General features: G+C 45.1%; 1 protein-coding gene across 2 annotated transcripts in view; it reads left to right on the forward strand.

Moving 5' to 3' along the window:
* The window catches only part of LOC135904026 (suppressor of tumorigenicity 7 protein homolog), a 55,867-nt gene that overhangs the window by 12,364 nt on the left and 27,270 nt on the right, over positions 1–16,233 (forward strand). For both annotated transcript variants that reach the window (XM_065434588.2, XM_065434586.2), the window contains 3 exons: positions 8,328–8,406; positions 8,960–9,014; positions 15,667–15,766. In XM_065434588.2, the coding sequence (XP_065290660.1) occupies positions 8,328–8,406; positions 8,960–9,014; positions 15,667–15,766 (234 nt within the window). The remainder of the gene's footprint in view (positions 1–8,327; positions 8,407–8,959; positions 9,015–15,666; positions 15,767–16,233) is intronic.

Here is a 16,233-nt window from a genome sequence, read left to right on the forward strand (position 1 = left end):
GGAAAATTATACAAATCATGAGGGTGGAGCATGGAGTAAGACAGGAGTATTGACCGCTATACTGTGCAACACATTCGTTTGGGACATCTTGTGATACACAAACACCGAACACCTAGTCCATCTCTTTGCTCTCTACCCAGGTTCTCCTTGATTCGTGCTTTCGTAATCTTTTCCTCCTGGCCTTTGATATGCCAGCCATTTTTCTTGCAGAAGGCATACACACATTTGTTTTCATTGCCTTCGGAACTAAACAGTGTAGATGTATCTCCACAAACCTCTCTTGATGGGAACAGCTCTTCTTAGAAGAGCATTTCCTGCAGTAGACATTCAAGCAAGTGCAGAAGCACAACAAGCATTGTTAATATTGTTACGTTGCAGAAGTCATATATAAAGGTGTATTTACAATATTTACGCAAGAGACAACGATGCATAAACAACATGGCTGTCGAGAGCGATTGCACCTCTACACGTCAAATCATCTCCTAACTGGTGCCACTCTTGGTTGATCCTTAACATAACCCCCAAAAGGTGCCGTCTCGGCGCTAATTATAAGGGAAGTGAACTCGTGGCAAAGTGAGGCTTCAACCGGGACACATGCACAACGTCCATGGGGAGTCCAGTGGAGCGATCTCGTAGTTCACATCGCCAAGCTGACACGATATCATGAAGGGCTCTGTGTAGCGCGGCCACAGCTTTTCAGACAAGCCAACGCAGTGACATCGTGTCCATAGGAGGACAACGGAGCCAGGAGGAAATCAAACATCCCAATGTTGGCTGTCGTACTGGATCTTCTGGGCAGCCTGAGACTCAGTGAGCCCGGAGCTGGCAATCTGGCATGCCATGTGAGCCCAAGCGAAGACATTTTAAGCATGTTCAGTGGGAATGCTCGTCGAGGAAAGAAGCAGTGTGCCAAAGGGCAAAGAAGGGTGGCGGCCTAACAGAACATAAAAGGGCGAAAAGCCAGCAGTCTCATGGCGGGACAAATTACAGGCGAAGGTGAGAAAGAGTAATGTGCTGTTCCAAGCACTATGGTCATCAGAAACGTACATAGACAGAATTTCTGTCAACGTGCGATTGAGCCACTCCATCAGTCCATTTGTCTGCAGGTGATAGGCAGTGGAAAGCTTGTGCTCAGCAGAACAGGAGCGAAGTAGATCTTCAACTACTTGGGACGAGAAGGTGCGGCCGCGATCAGTGAGGAACTGTTGGAGTGCGCCGTAATAGAGGATGACGTCATGTAAAATGAAATATGCCTCCTCAGTTGCACAGCTTGTGCGCAAAGCTTACATGATCGCATACCGGATAATGTAATCAGTCGGGACAACGACCCACTCATTGCCAGATTTAGACGTCAAAAAAAGGCCGAGCAGATCGAGATCGACGTGAAAGAATGGTTCTGAGGGCATATTGAAGGGTCGAAGGTGTCCAGTGGGCAGCACAGCAGGTTTTTTGCGGCACTGACAAAGCGCACAGGCTGCAACGTAGTGGTGCACAGAATGGTACAGGCCTGGCCAGTAGAAGCGGCACCATACGCGTTAGTAAGTATGCGAAACGCCGAGGTGGCCTGCAGTAGGAGCATCGTGCAACTGCTCAAGAACTGATGTGTGGAGATGGCGTGGTACAAGTAAAAATTCTGATCCTTCAGGGCGTAACCTGCAACATTAAAGAATGTCGTCGCGGAGCACGAACATGCGCAATGTGGGCTCCGAATGTCCAGAATTTAGACAATCAATGAGAACACGTAAGCAGTCATCACACCATTGATCAGTGCAGATGTCGTGCAGATCAGAAATGGCCAGGACGCAAGAGTCGTTGCCATGCACATCATATTCAGGGTGGTTGACAGGATGATGGGAGAGGCAGTCGGCGTCCTTGTGCAAATGGCCTGACTTTTATAAAACAGCAAATGAACATTCTTGGAGTCGTAGCACGCATCTAACAAATCGTCCAGTGGGGTCTTTAAGTGAGGAGAGCCAGCACAAGGCGTGGTGATTGGCAACCACGGAATATGTGCAGCTGTACAAGCAGGGGCAAAATTTGGCAACTGCCCAAACTACGCCAGGCACTCCTGTTGAAATAGAAAGGGAAAAATTCCTCTCGGTGGGTGACAGGAGGCGGCTGGTGTATGCAATTACACGCGCTGCGTTACGCTGCCATTGAAAAAGTAAAAAAAAAAATTATGGGGTTTTACGTGCCCAAACCACTTTCTGATTATGAGGCACGCCGTAGTGCGGGACTCCGAAAATTTTGACCACCTGAGGTTCTGGTTCTTTAATGTGCACCTAAATCTAAGTACACAAGTGTTTTCGCATTTCACCCCCATCGAAATGCGGCCGCCGTGGCCGGGATACGATCCCGCGACCTTGTACTCAGCAGCTCAACACCATAGCCACTGAGCAACCACGGCGGGTATTGAACAAGTACAGCCCCAATTCCATGGCCACTGGCATCTGTGTGAAGTGCAGTGGTGGCAGATGGATCATAATGCGCCAGCAATGGGAGAGCTGTGAGCAAACGTCTGAGGTCACAGAAGGCTTTGGTTTGAGCAAGGCCTCATGTAAAAGGAATGTCCTTCTTAAGTAAGTCGGTGAGCAGGCAAGCGGTTTTGGCGAAATTCTTGATAAAACGATGGAAATGCGAGCACATCCCAACAAAGCTTCTTACATCTGCGCTGGAAGACGGAACAGGACAGTTCTAGACAGCGATAATCTTGTCAGGGTTGGTTTGAACACCAGCGGCACTGACAAGGTGGCCAAGAACGGTAATTTGATGATGTCCAACGTGATCGGGGTGAACCCCAGCGGCACTGACAAGATGGTCTAGAACGGTAATTTGATGACGTGGCTTGAACACCAGCGGCACTGGCAAGGTGGCCAAGAGTGATAATTTGACGACGTCCAACGTGGTCGGGGTGAACCCCAGCGGCACTGACAAGATGGCCAAGAACGGTAATTTGACGACGTCCAAAGCTGCACTTGGACGAGTTCAATTATAGGCCGGCGCATTGTGACACAGCAAGAATAGCCAATAGACGCTTTAGATGACTTGTAAAAGTTATTGAAAAGACTGTGACATCGTCCAGATAGCACAGACATGTGAACCATTTATAGCCACAAAGTAAGAAGTCCATCATTCTTTCGAAGGGTGCTGGGGTGTTATGAAGCCAGTTTTCTCATCGTCCATGTCACCTACCAAGATTTGCCAATAGCTTGAACAGAGGTCTATCAATGAAAAGTGCTTGGCTCCGTGCAAGCAGTCCAAGGCGTCATCAATACATGGCAAGGGATAGACATCCTTGCGTGTGATTTTGTTGAGGTGTCTGTAATCCACACAAAAGCGCCAACTGCTGTCCTTCTTGACAAGGGCAACAGGGGACGCCCATGGACTGCAAGATGGTCCAATAATTCCTTTAGTCAACATCTTATCGACTTCTCGTGGCAGGCTATTACTTGTCGTTCAGCATGTGAAACACGCTATGGTCGGCGGCGTATCGGATTGACGTCTCCAGTGTGAATACAATGGATGACCACCGATGTCTGGGCTAAAGGGTGGCTGCCAAGGTCAGAAATGTTGCTGTAAGTTTCCAAGAGGCGGTGGAGGTAAGCAGCTTGTGTCGAAAGAAGATCAGGTGCATTCATCTTGCTAAGTTCGTCTTTGAGAGTCGGTGAATCGGAGGTTCTGTAGAGGGTGACAGAACTTCAGCATCAAGAGCCGATATCTCGCAATCGTTCACGGGCGAGATGTCGCCCAAAAACATGCCTCTGGGAAGAATTTGAGTCGAGCAGTTAAAATTAAGGAGAGAGAGCGAAGTCTGATTGCCTGTTACAGAGAGCATGGTATGGGGAACAGCCAAATTTCTTTCAAGCAGCATGTCACCGGAGGGACATAGCACATAGACGCCGTCTAGAACAGATGGGAACGACAGTAGAGTAACATTAGCGACAGTAGAGTGCTTGAGGTGATAGGTGGATGTCTTCGGGAGAGCATAACCGTGGTTGTATGACTGGTGGACTATAGCAGCCGTGGGGCAGTTCAAGCTGAATGGCACTAGACGCGCAATCAAAGAGGGCTTAATGGGATGATAAAAGGTCTAAGCCAAGTATAACGTCGTAAGGGCATTGTTCCAAAATGGCAAAAAAAACAGTTGTTAGGCCCCCTACAATGCCAATGCAAGCAGTGCACATACGGTAGGCGTTCTTATGTCGGCGACATGGATTGTGTGTGATGCAGCGGGTGTGAGAACTTTGTTCAGTCATCAGCGCAATTGGGTACTCATCACGGATACGGGCATGCCAGTGTCAATGAGTGCTGGGACACTGATGCCATTGACTAAAACGTCCATCAAGTTCTATTTGGTCAGAAAAGTAATCGGAGGGTTTTGCGCTCGAGTCGTCAATGCAGCGTCACCTCAGGGAGCTGCATCGGGGATGGTGGGCAACAAGCCTGCGGCAATAGGGAGCATGGTCAACGAGCTGGTGGTGAACTGGACTGGTGATGTCAGAATGATGACGAGGGACTGTTCCAAGGAGCACGAGTGTCATTGTTTGGCTTTTGCGATGCCAATGGAGGCTGGTAACGACGCTTGTTTTGTTTGGGGCGATAATAGCTGGTGAATGGCGGTCGCAGAGGGGAGGAGACAGTACGGTTGTTGCAATGGCAAGCAACGTGTCTGATACACTGGCAGGCAAAACAGATTGGCAGATCATCTGCAGTCAGCTGGATTTCGGTAATGTGCAGGATACCACGGACCAGTCAGTGGAGCGGCAATGCTGTGACAGCTGTGAAGCGGCAACGGCACATACAGAATGAACTCCAAGATTAGTCAGTTCTTCGCATACTATTACCTGCATAAATGGTGCTGTAGGCAAGTTGTTTGGCTCACTGGGACAGGAAAAGAGGGCTACAGGTGCCATGTCTTCAAGTTCTCGCCACACTATCCACATCAGGTCATCTGATGATGATGGCTAGTGCACTCCTAGCCTGTCGTCACAAGAGGACGTTACAGATGAGTTCAGCAGATGTGCAAACGGTGTTGCAATGTGGCGGTTCTTGGCCTGCTCAAAGCATTAACACTCTTTTATGATGTTCTGTACTGTTTCACAGTTTTTGCACATGAGCAGGTTAAAAGCATAGTCAGCGATCCCCTTCAGTACATGCCCAACCTTGTCTGACTCAGCCGTATCGCTGTCGGCCTTATGGCACAGACCCAGCACATCCTGGATGTAAGAGATGCATGATTCTGTGGACGTCTGGGTGTGGGTCGCTAGTTCTTTTTTAGCGGTGCTCTTCCGCCCGGCGGGATGGCCGAACAAGTCCCTCAGCTTCTGTTTGCACATGTCCCAGTTGTGAAGCTCTTCCTCAAGGTTGTCATACCACATCTTTGCCGTGCCTTGTAGGTAGAAGACCAAGTTAGCCAAAATAATCGTCAGATCCCATTTGTTGCGGGCACTTATACGCTCATACATGGCGACACAGTCTTCCACCTTGTGGTGATCGGTGCCGCAGAATGTTCCTGGATCCCGCAGCTGACGGCTGAGCCAGCACAACCGTCAGGGTTGTAGGCGTTGATGTGGACCGTGCCATGTTGGGTCCTGTTCCATCCATCATGTTGTCCAGTCCTAGGTGACGACCACTGCAGAGCTCTTTTGTTGTTTCTCGTGGGAAGCTAGCACCTCCACTAATTTGTTACGTTGCACAAGTCACATATAAAGATGTGTTTACAATATTTACACGAGAGATAATGCATAAACAATATGGCTCTCGAGAGCCATCCCACCTCAGAAATTAATTCCTACAGAAACCCAAGGACCGTTCATAGAGAGAGAGAGCTTAAGGATTCATCTACAAAATCAAATGTTCCAATTCTTAAGCAGCGTACATTGGTTAAATGAAAAACTTGACAGAAAGAATAAAGCAACACAAAAATTATGTCAGAACATTCTCCAGACAGCGAAACCCCATAGCTGAACACTTGGAAGATGCAGACCATAAGATTACCTTTGAAATTAACCTAACTAAAATCTAACAACCAACAAAAATTACTGTTGTTGGAGTCATGGTGCATACAAAACACCAGAAACAGCTTAAACTTTCCCAAAGGAAACTTGCCGTCAGCTTATGTTCACAGTTTAAGCACAGCTAAGAAAAAGAATTAACCATTTTGGACTGTGCCCAGCCTACCACCATTATGTAGTCAAAAGATGTATGTAGCCAAGCCATGCACATATTCTTCTCTCTTTTTGTACATGATCTTTCAACAATCTCTTGCTGCTGAGTTGGAAAATCAGTAAGGTAGTTCCAATACATAAGTCTGGTAATAAACACCCTGCTCTCACATACCGGCCCATTTCATTAAGAAACATTCCATGTAAACTTATGAAACATATATTGCACTCGCATATAGCTGAATATTTAAAATCTAATTCATTTTTCACATCGAGCCAACATGGTTTTAGGCATACATTTTCCTGTAAAAACCACTTCACTCATCATCTGCATACTGTACTTGACAAACACTCTAAAATCAACTGCTTTCTTTCTTTTTTAGGCCTCGCAAATGCCTTTGAAAAAGTTAATCAGGCCTTACTTATGTTTAAACTCTCCTCACTCAACCTCAACTCTAACATACTGTCTTGGTTCATATATTCTCTAATAAACTACCTCCCAATTAACGGTCATAACTCACCTGAAATAAACCTAACATCGGGAGTACCACAGTGTTCAGTGTTAGGCCCACTTTTGTTTTTAATGTATATTAAACTAAACCTAACTGTGTTTCTTCTGTGCATTTGTATGCCGATGACTGTGTACTTCACAGAGAAATACTTAACGATGATGATAAAGATATCTTGCAGACAGACTTGAATAACATTACAAGTTGGTGCAAGTGATAATTGGATCATGAATTTAAGTCCTAACAAGCACAAACTATTGACTGTTTCTTGGCAGTATGATAGCTCCTCAACGTACAAACTAGGTGACATTGAACTCATCATACCGGTACTTGGGGGTTACTATTACCTACAATCTAACATGGAATACTCATATTAATATGAGCAGTAACAGTGCTAACCATACATCAGGATACTTATGACATAACTTCAATAAAGCCCCACCTCCCCTCAAAATGCTTCTATACAAAGCTCCTGTACGCCCAAAGTTAAAATTCTCCGCTGCAGTCTGGAACCCTCATCACACAAATTTAATTAGTTATCTAGAATTAATCCAGATTAACACTGCGTTTCATTCTTTCTATTTACTATTGTACATCAAATATATAACAACAATAAAACACGCTCTATCATTGCCATTTCTTTTACTCCATCATAAGTATTCCCGCCTTTGCCTCTTTCATAAGGTCTTCCGTCATACATCACTACATACCGAGCTTATCACGCCACCCACTTATCGCTCGTCACGGATTCACCATAAACGTAAAGGCATTTTTAGCAACACAAACACATTTTACTTTTTCTTCATACCGCACACATCTAACGATTGGAACCACGTACCTGATGACATTGTTTCGATTCCTGATCATTCTCTTTTCGCCATTCTTTATCTGTGCACCTACATTGTGATAACCCTACTTAATCAATTAACCTCGTATGTCTCTCCTCCTCACCCCTTTCTTTTTCATTTTGCATATGCCACGATGCCTGAAGTTTCTTTTGCTTTTACTCAAGTTTTTTTTCTTTTTTTATTCCTTTCCAATATTTCTTTTATGTTTATATTTTGTCACTAATATTGTATAACATGCTGTGTTTATTTAGGTTCAGTTCAGTTATTTTTGATTTATTTGTGTCATCCTGTTATATTTCATTTCACATTTACAATTTGTCACTAATACTGTATAATATTGTATGATACTGTATAATATTGTCACCCACTCCTCTCTGCATTGCCTTGGCGATTGAGCGTATTGAAAATAAATAATTAATAAATGCATGTAAAATGCCAGCACCCAAGGAAGCCCTTTAAACTATCTACTGCTTTGCCCGGAAAGAATGATGACTTGTACAAGTCTATGCATTCTGCCACACTCTTCAGAATTCACTCATGGGCTTTTTCAGTGTGTACTTGTGCCTTTCAGTTTAAAAAATGAGTGTGAGGTGGAAAAAAATTTACTTGGCTTTCATATTGTATGGGGTGCTTTGCAGTTCTCTGTGTGTTTCTCAATGCTCAGTGCTTGCAGTGCGCCTTCCTGCTAACATAATTGTTATCAGGTCCTGCAGCAGCAGTAAATAACAAATGTGCACAAGAACTGTGAGTATCTTTGTTTACGTTCAACATATTGATCAATAATGTTTCAAACTTCCATCCCACAGTGATGCAAATGGCCTGGCGAGAGAGAGACCCCAAGACACGCATCCAACATGCTCATACAGCACTTGAGAAGAATCCGGAGTCAGTACTGCTACGTGCATTTCCTTTGTCTGTCTGCTTCGTATGGAAGATTCTCTTCTGGGATTGGTAAAAAGAAACTGGGCCTACCTGGCAACTGATATTGCTCTAGAATTTTTGTCCTTAGCATTAGCTGAGAAATATGTGCATCCCTCTGAGGGACTATACTATTCTACTGGAAAGCATTCTACGTTTTGGGCTCTGCAACCTTGAGGAATAAAGCATATAATCACATAAACCACTTGTGCATGTAGCAGCTAGCATTACAGTAAGTTTGTGCACAAAAAACACTTGTCGTCCATTTGGTTGATCCTTAAATATTTGCTTCAGCATGCGCATGCGCAGCAGCCACATTTCGATGGGGGTGAAAAAACGCTTGTGTCCCGCAAATCGGGGCCACATTAAATATCCCCTGGTGGTCAAAATTAATCCGGAGTCCCCCAGTATGGCATGTCCTGTAATCAAATTGTGGTTTTGGCACGTAAAACCCCAGAATTCATTAATTCATTCAGCATGCACATGTGTTCATAGTGGAAATGAGTTTATTCATATGCAGGTGTGTGACAGCCTACATCTTGTTGGCTGAAGAAGAGGCACCAAGTGTGTTAGAGGTATGTGCCGTGCTGTACTGTTTGTTGTCACGGCAGTGGCCGTCTCTAGTGATCACTTTCTTTGAGGCTCATGGATTCCTTGGCTGCCGTGTGCAAACTACTGTCACCATAGACACCGTATACAAACTTACTGCAGGGGAATCCTACACAGGAATAGCTAACCCATGGTGAAAATTGGCTCAATGCACTGCAGATGTAGTTCTTGAACTCCGAGTTTTCTTTGCTTCTATATGGCTCCCGATCCTGTTGTAGCGTGGTTACGTTTCACTGCTGTCGCTATACCATGCGGTATTGTATGGGGATGCTGAATTCATCAACTTTTGCATGCCACAGCCTCATAGTAAAGAGTGCAGTGTTCGTGCAGATATTTCCTGTTTCATTTTTTTGTTAATGTTAAAGGTTGTAATGCTCTAGTGGTGCTGCCAGTTGGTAGCAAAAGCAGTTTAGGCCGATAAATGTTATTCACCAGTGAACACGTGTAGCCTGTCATCCTAAAGTGATTTCCATTGGCTTAAATGTTCCTAGTGATAATCTTGTACGAAGAGCATGAAATAAAGTGCCTAAGGAATATTTTGCACCATTTTTGATGCCCGAAATGTTCATGCAGTCGCTGTAGTATTACCACTGATTTAGCGTAAGCACAGCTAAATGCTGTGTTTGTGTCACAGCATGTGGAGAGACATCACGTGGGGGCAACAAGATATGTCGTGTGACCTAGGCAGTGCGCTGCTAGATAGCACGAGGTCGCGGGATTGAATCCCGGCCACGGCGGCCGCGTTTCGATGGGGGCGAAATGTGAAAACACCTGTGTACTTGGATTTAGATGCACGTTAAAGAACCCCGGGTGCTCGAAATTTCTGGAGTCCTCCACTACGGCGTGCCTCATAATCAGAAAGTGGTTTTGGCACGTAAAACCCCATACTTTCAGTGCGCTGCTAGATTTGTGCCCTTGTTGGTGTGCTTGTGTTTCCTTTTTTGCCAATGCAGGCTACCGCGGTGTACAAATAAGTCCCACATTTCCTTATATTGTTTTAGACTAAAGTCTGTCTAGGTTCTATAGGTTCTGTAGACACTGCGAGGGCACCCTTATAGGGAAACACACTAGCATCAACATCCAAGTCCAGCATGGCATAGTAGGCAGTCTTGTAGGTGCTAAGTATATCCTTACAATTACGTATACATAAGATGGTCTGTGGTGAAGCCATATGTGTGGGAATGCCGGAAAGCAAGGGCTTCAGATTGGCATCTTCTTTGAGAGCGAAAACACCTTGAAGATGACATGTCTGATAAACAGTGTTTTGTGTGTCACAATGATTACCTTTTAACCATAAGTGAGTGTAAAATTGTTGCTATTTTCTGTATTATTATAAAGAATGTTTTTTGTCAAAAGAATAAGCACTTGCGCTGGGGCGTAGAGTTACATCAAGTGCAAAACAGCACTAGCAGGTTGAAGAAACCAGAAGAAAGACAAAGTTCTGCAGTCGTATATTTCTGTTTTCTTCACTTGCTTGTTGCGGTACATTACGGGAGAACCACTGGAAAAAAACTTTATTTTTGCAGCTACATTTTGTGCCAAACCATCCATACCCTGACATTCCCATTATGTCTATTAGACAATGGAAACCGATTTTCTTCTTGGTAGTGTTGCTGAAAACTCTACGGGTGCTGATGAGCATAGCTGTTTGGTTGTTGTACATAACATATCGTACACAAGTGCACAGCCGAGGGCACACATTTTTTGCTTAATCCTTGTGTGTCTGTGCTAAGATATTGGTAGCAGTGAGGGAGCTTTATGCAATTAACCCTTTATGGACAAGCATTGCGTAGCAACCAAAACAATATTGCCAGGGGGATGAGAGTAGCCAAAAGGGATAGGAAATTGTATTTATAAAGTATATACAGAGAGAGACAGCTGCAGGCTAGATGGCAGAAGAACAACACGAGCGCTACTTTGATTGTCGTCTTCGCCATCTTTCTGGCACATTCTTCCATGCTCGGCAAAATGCGTGCTTCAGTGCGTGGGATTAGCACATAACATAGAACCCCCGCCGGCGAGAGCGCCGTCGCGGCGCTTAAGTAGCAGCATCGTGTCCGGCAACATAAGGTTTAAGTCGGGAGATGTGTACGATATCAGTGGCAGACGCGGCAGATGATCTATTGTCCAATGGAGCGATCTCGTACATGACGGCAGTGATCCGGCGTAGGACCTTGTAAGGCCCGGAGTAGCGGAAAAGAAGCTTTGACGACAAGGCAAGGCATCCAAAGGAGGACCAGAGAGCTCAGAGAGTAATTAACGACTCTGTGATGGCGATCATAGCGGGCCTTCTGGGACAGCTCGAAGGCATAAAGACAATCCCTTGCATTCTGGTGAGCCGTTACAGCCCGAGAAGCTGCATCACGGGCCTAGTTTGTGACAGGGTGCACAGGTGATGGTAAAAGAGTGTCGAAGGGCAATGTGGGATGGCGGCCAAACAAGAAATAAAAGAGGGAGAAGCCAGCAGTGTCATGGCATGACAAGTTGTAGGCAAATGTCACATAAGGCAAGGTGTTGTCCCAGTCACGGTGGTCTGAGGAAACGTACATGGAGAGCATTGTGGTCAGCGTGTGGTTGAGGCGCTTAGTAAGCCCATTGGTTTGCGGATGGCAGGCAGTAGTTAGATTGTGACGTATGGAACACGAACAAAGAATGTCGTCGTCGACTTGCGATAGAAATGAGCGACCACGGTCGGTCAGCAGCTGTCGAGGAGCGCAGTGGTGAAGAATGACGTCGTAAAGGAGAAATTCCGCAATGTCAGTGGCATAGCTTGTCGGCAGTGCCCGCATGATAGCATATCATGTCGCGATCCACTTGTCCCCAGTCAGATATGTTGGGTATGGCCCGATGAGATCAAGGCTGATGCGGTAGAACAGGACACCGGGAATGTCTATGGGCTGAAGAGGGCCGGCTGGCGACAAGGATGGATGCTTGTGGTGCTGGCAGGACTCATAAGCAGCAACATACTGGCGCACAGAGCAGTAGAGGCCTGGCCAGAAGAACCATCGGTGAATGCAGTCGTACGTGCGAGTTGTTAGGGTGTTAGGTTAGGGTGTCATGCAGTTAGGTGTCATGAAGCTGTTCGAGAACAGTGGAACGGGGTGTTTCTGGAACAACCAGGAGAAGCTATGGGTCATAGGAGCTGGGGTTGTGTCTGTATAAGATTACATCACAAAGCATGAATAATTGTAGGGATGGGGTAGAGTGATGAGAACGTAGACAGTGGATAATTGACCGCAAATTGGCACCGCAGAGCTGTTCGCTGCGTACGTCAGTTAAATCGGGTATCGCGAAGACACAGGTGTCAGAATCGTGCGCTGACGAGTCGGGAGGATCCACTGGATGATGCGATAGGCAGTCCGCATCCTGGTGCAGTCTGCCAGACTTGTGAGTGATGTCAAAGCTGTATTCTTGCAGTTTCAGTGCCCAGCGACCAAGTCGTCCAGTAGGATCTTTGAGGGAAGACAACCAGCAAAGCGCATGGTGGTATGTGATGACCGAAAAGGTGCAGCCGAACAAGTATGGTCGAAACTTGCCAACAGCCCAAACTAGTGCGAGGCACTCATGCTCGGTGATCAAAAATGTGCACTCTGAAGAGGAAAGAAGGCAACTGGCGTAGGCAATGACGCGGTCTCGTCCTTGTTGCTGCTGGGCGAGAACAGCACCTGTGCCATGTCCACTGGCGTTAATGAGAAGTTCAGTGGGGGCTGACGGGTCAATATGGGCTAAGATTGGTGGTGACGTAAGTAAACTCGTGAGCGTGTGAAATGCAGTGGCCTGTGCAGGGCCCCAAGAAAATGAAGTTTACGTCTTTAAGAGTTGTGCGAGTAGAAGGGCAATGTTGGCGAAGTTCGAATATAGGACCACAAGCCGACAAAGCTCCGTACGTCTTTAGTGGAACATGGCATAGGGAAGTCTTTGACAATGCGAATTTTTCTGGGTCAGGTTGCATGCCTTCAGCCCTCACAAGGTGGCCAAGCATAGTGATTTCGCGGCGGCCAAAATGGCATTTGGCAGAGTTGAGCTGAAGGCCTGCTTGCCAGAAAACTTCAAGAACTGCAGACAAGCGGCTAAGGTGGCTTTCAGATGTCGGCGAGAAGATGATGACATTGTCAAGGTAACAGAGGCATGTTGACCATTTGTATCCACGAAGGAAGGAGTCCATCATCCTTTCAAATGTGGCTGGGGAGTTACACAGTCCAAAGGGCATTACCTTAAACTGGTAAAGCCCATCGGGTGTAAGAAATACGGTCTTTTCACGGTCTTGGTCATTTACGGATATCTGCCAGTATCCTGACCTCAGGTCAATAGAAGAGAAGTAGGCAGAGCCGTTTAGGCAGTCGAGAGCGTCTTCGATCAACAGCAGAGGGTAGACGTCCTTCCGCGTTACTTTGTTCAAGTGGCGGTAGTCTACGCAGAAGCACCAGCTGCCATCTTTACTCTTGACTAGGACGACCGGTGATGCCCATGGACTGCATGGAGGTTCAATGACGTCTTTGGTGAGCACCTTGTTGACCTCACGCTGTATCACTTCTCGCTCGGCATAGGACCCGTGACAAGGACGTCGTCTGATTGAGCTGGCATCCCCAGTATTGATCTTATGAGTGACCACAGATGCCTTTCTTGGCGAGTTTGATTTTGAGTATGGAGTTTCTGGCTAAATAGCTTGGGCCAACACTGAATTATAGGCAGCATGCATCATTTGTTCTATTAAACCAGGAACAGATGTTGAGTCTGAAGAAGTTTGGGGGGTGACATGTTTTCTTTGAAAGCAGTCAGAGGCAAAAAAACGATTTCATTTAATTTGTTTTACGCTCTGGACCTTTTGGCAATAACAGAGGAGGGGTAACGATGCAAGATCTTCGACAGTAGTGGTATTACACAGGTAATTCAGAGGAAATGCAATGTACATTTCTGTTTCACACCTGATGAGAAATGATAGTACAAGTTTCACATGAAGCCATAAATGGCTTGGGGTGAAGTTGGCTTCTTATTTTCTGCCTGGTGTTTCCCACCTATTGCTGAAATGTCTTTCTTCACATTGAATATCTTTATCCAAGTGTATTTTGCACATTCCAAGGAGAAATAAGCATTTCCTTCAGGTCAGGCGTTGTGCTCGGATAAACGCCCCTTGAGCTTAAAGAGTAGTGCACTCTCCTGCTCCGTGCTTGCCTTCCCGGTTCTCCTCAGATTTCACTCTCGCACAGGCCTTGCACAGATTCATGCCGATGTAACTTTCAGTGGATGTTGACTGTCTCTTCCATATTGGAATGACACAGACTTCCAAGGGTGGGGCACCTCTAGCATTGTTGGAATAATTTAAGGGTCATTTTCTTATACACATGTGCATAAGTTTCTAATACACATACGAATATTTTCAGAGCCATATTTTAATACCACAGTAAAACATTATTATTTTGTTCCAAGTACTGTAATTTTTGCTGTTCTAAATTTGCAGGTACTGAAGTTCTCCAGATGGCAGTGCCCCTACGAATGTGCACTAACTAAAGAAAAAAGAAAAGTAGTTGATACAGCAAGTTTTTACTGTTTGCAATGGCCAGGCCATTCAGAAAAAAAATTATTCTCTCATGAATTAAGTTGGTTGCAGCAGTTCTTGATAGAAAGTCAATGTTGCTCAGTTGAGGAACAAAATCTAATCAGATAAATGCAGCTTCCAACAATGCATCAGCAGCATTGTAAGAGATTAAAAAATTTTTGTTGTAATAAATATGCCTGTAGTTTACTGTGCACAGTGAACAAGAGACACGAAAGGTTACTGTACTGTTAGGAAGGGTGACAAACGAGTTTGAGTAAACATTTTTATTTTTGCGCAAAAACTTAGCAATCATGCATCATGACATATCTGCAGAAAAAGTAAATTGTCATACACACATTGCATCAAAAAATAGCTCCTTTGTTGCTTACTACCATGCTAATGGAGAACTGTCACTATACCAAGCGAATAAATTTTTCTGTTGTACAGTAGGCATTTATAAATCACACACAAAGTCAATGGCAACAACTCAGTAAGCATTGAAAAATAAAGAAGGTTGAGTTGTGGATGTGCCTAGTGAATTATGATCAACTTAACAGTCTGACTGACCAGATTCAGAAAAATTGTCAATTAAACTTTGCCTAGAAGTATTAAAGGCACAATACTTGCCTTGCAACAAATGGCACATTTTGTTGGGGTGAAGTCTTTCCTTTCAATACTTTGCAGCTGCAGTTTATGACAGGCAATGATACAATTTCCTTGGGGAATTTAAAATAGTGCAAATTGCTTTTTAGGCCTTCCGCTACACTGAGATGCACTGCGGTCAGGTATTCTGCAGGCGAACAAATCTTGGAAAATGAATGTGCATCCTACCAGTGCGATGAGCACTTTGCAAAGAAATGGCATCCAAAAAAAAAAAAAGGTAGGCACAGCAAATTTTATGACACCTATGTGAGTGCAGGCCAGCTGAGGGGGCCACTGCACTGGGGCCACTGAGCTTGCAGAGAAAATGAGGGGAGGATGGTGTCCCAGAGTGTTGTCGCTTCCCACAAGCTTGTCAAAGGGTTTGGGTGAACCACTTGACATTCAGCACCCGCCCTGTCTATTCCATGTTTACCCATCAGGCCGACAGACTTTTTCGGCAAGCTCTCAAGTATGCTGAGGTGAACCATCGCAAAAGCCAGCCATTGCAGCACCAGGGAACCCTTCACGAAGCCATTCACAGTGAGTACTGCCCAATGCAACACTGACATTATGCATTCATGCTGAATGGTGTGCTAAGTGCATGATATGTGGTTGCCATTGTCACGCAAATATGTTGGAGTTTCCATCCAGGGTCATATTGTGGTTTAATGCTTATTGAAAACAACAAATTTGCTCTTTATGTACCTGCTCATTTTGCTCAAATATTTTGTTAAGAATGTTTAACCCAGGACACCCCCATACAGGTGAGTAATTGTATGTATGAAATAGGTTAGAATGAATTGATCAATGTAAAGCAATGTAATCATAATAACCATTGAAATTTTCATAGAAACATGCATCATGCATCCAAAACCTCATTATAATGAAGCACAAATTTTGTTTAAATAGATATACCAAACCATATTTAGTTCAGCATGAAAATTTACTGAAGATTTCATGGCAGTTGTGCCGAAATCTGGCCTTGCACAATGTTGCCAACAGTAACT

This window comes from Dermacentor albipictus, chromosome 5 (genome assembly GCF_038994185.2).
Source record: "Dermacentor albipictus isolate Rhodes 1998 colony chromosome 5, USDA_Dalb.pri_finalv2, whole genome shotgun sequence".
NCBI lineage: Eukaryota > Metazoa > Arthropoda > Arachnida > Ixodida > Ixodidae > Dermacentor > Dermacentor albipictus.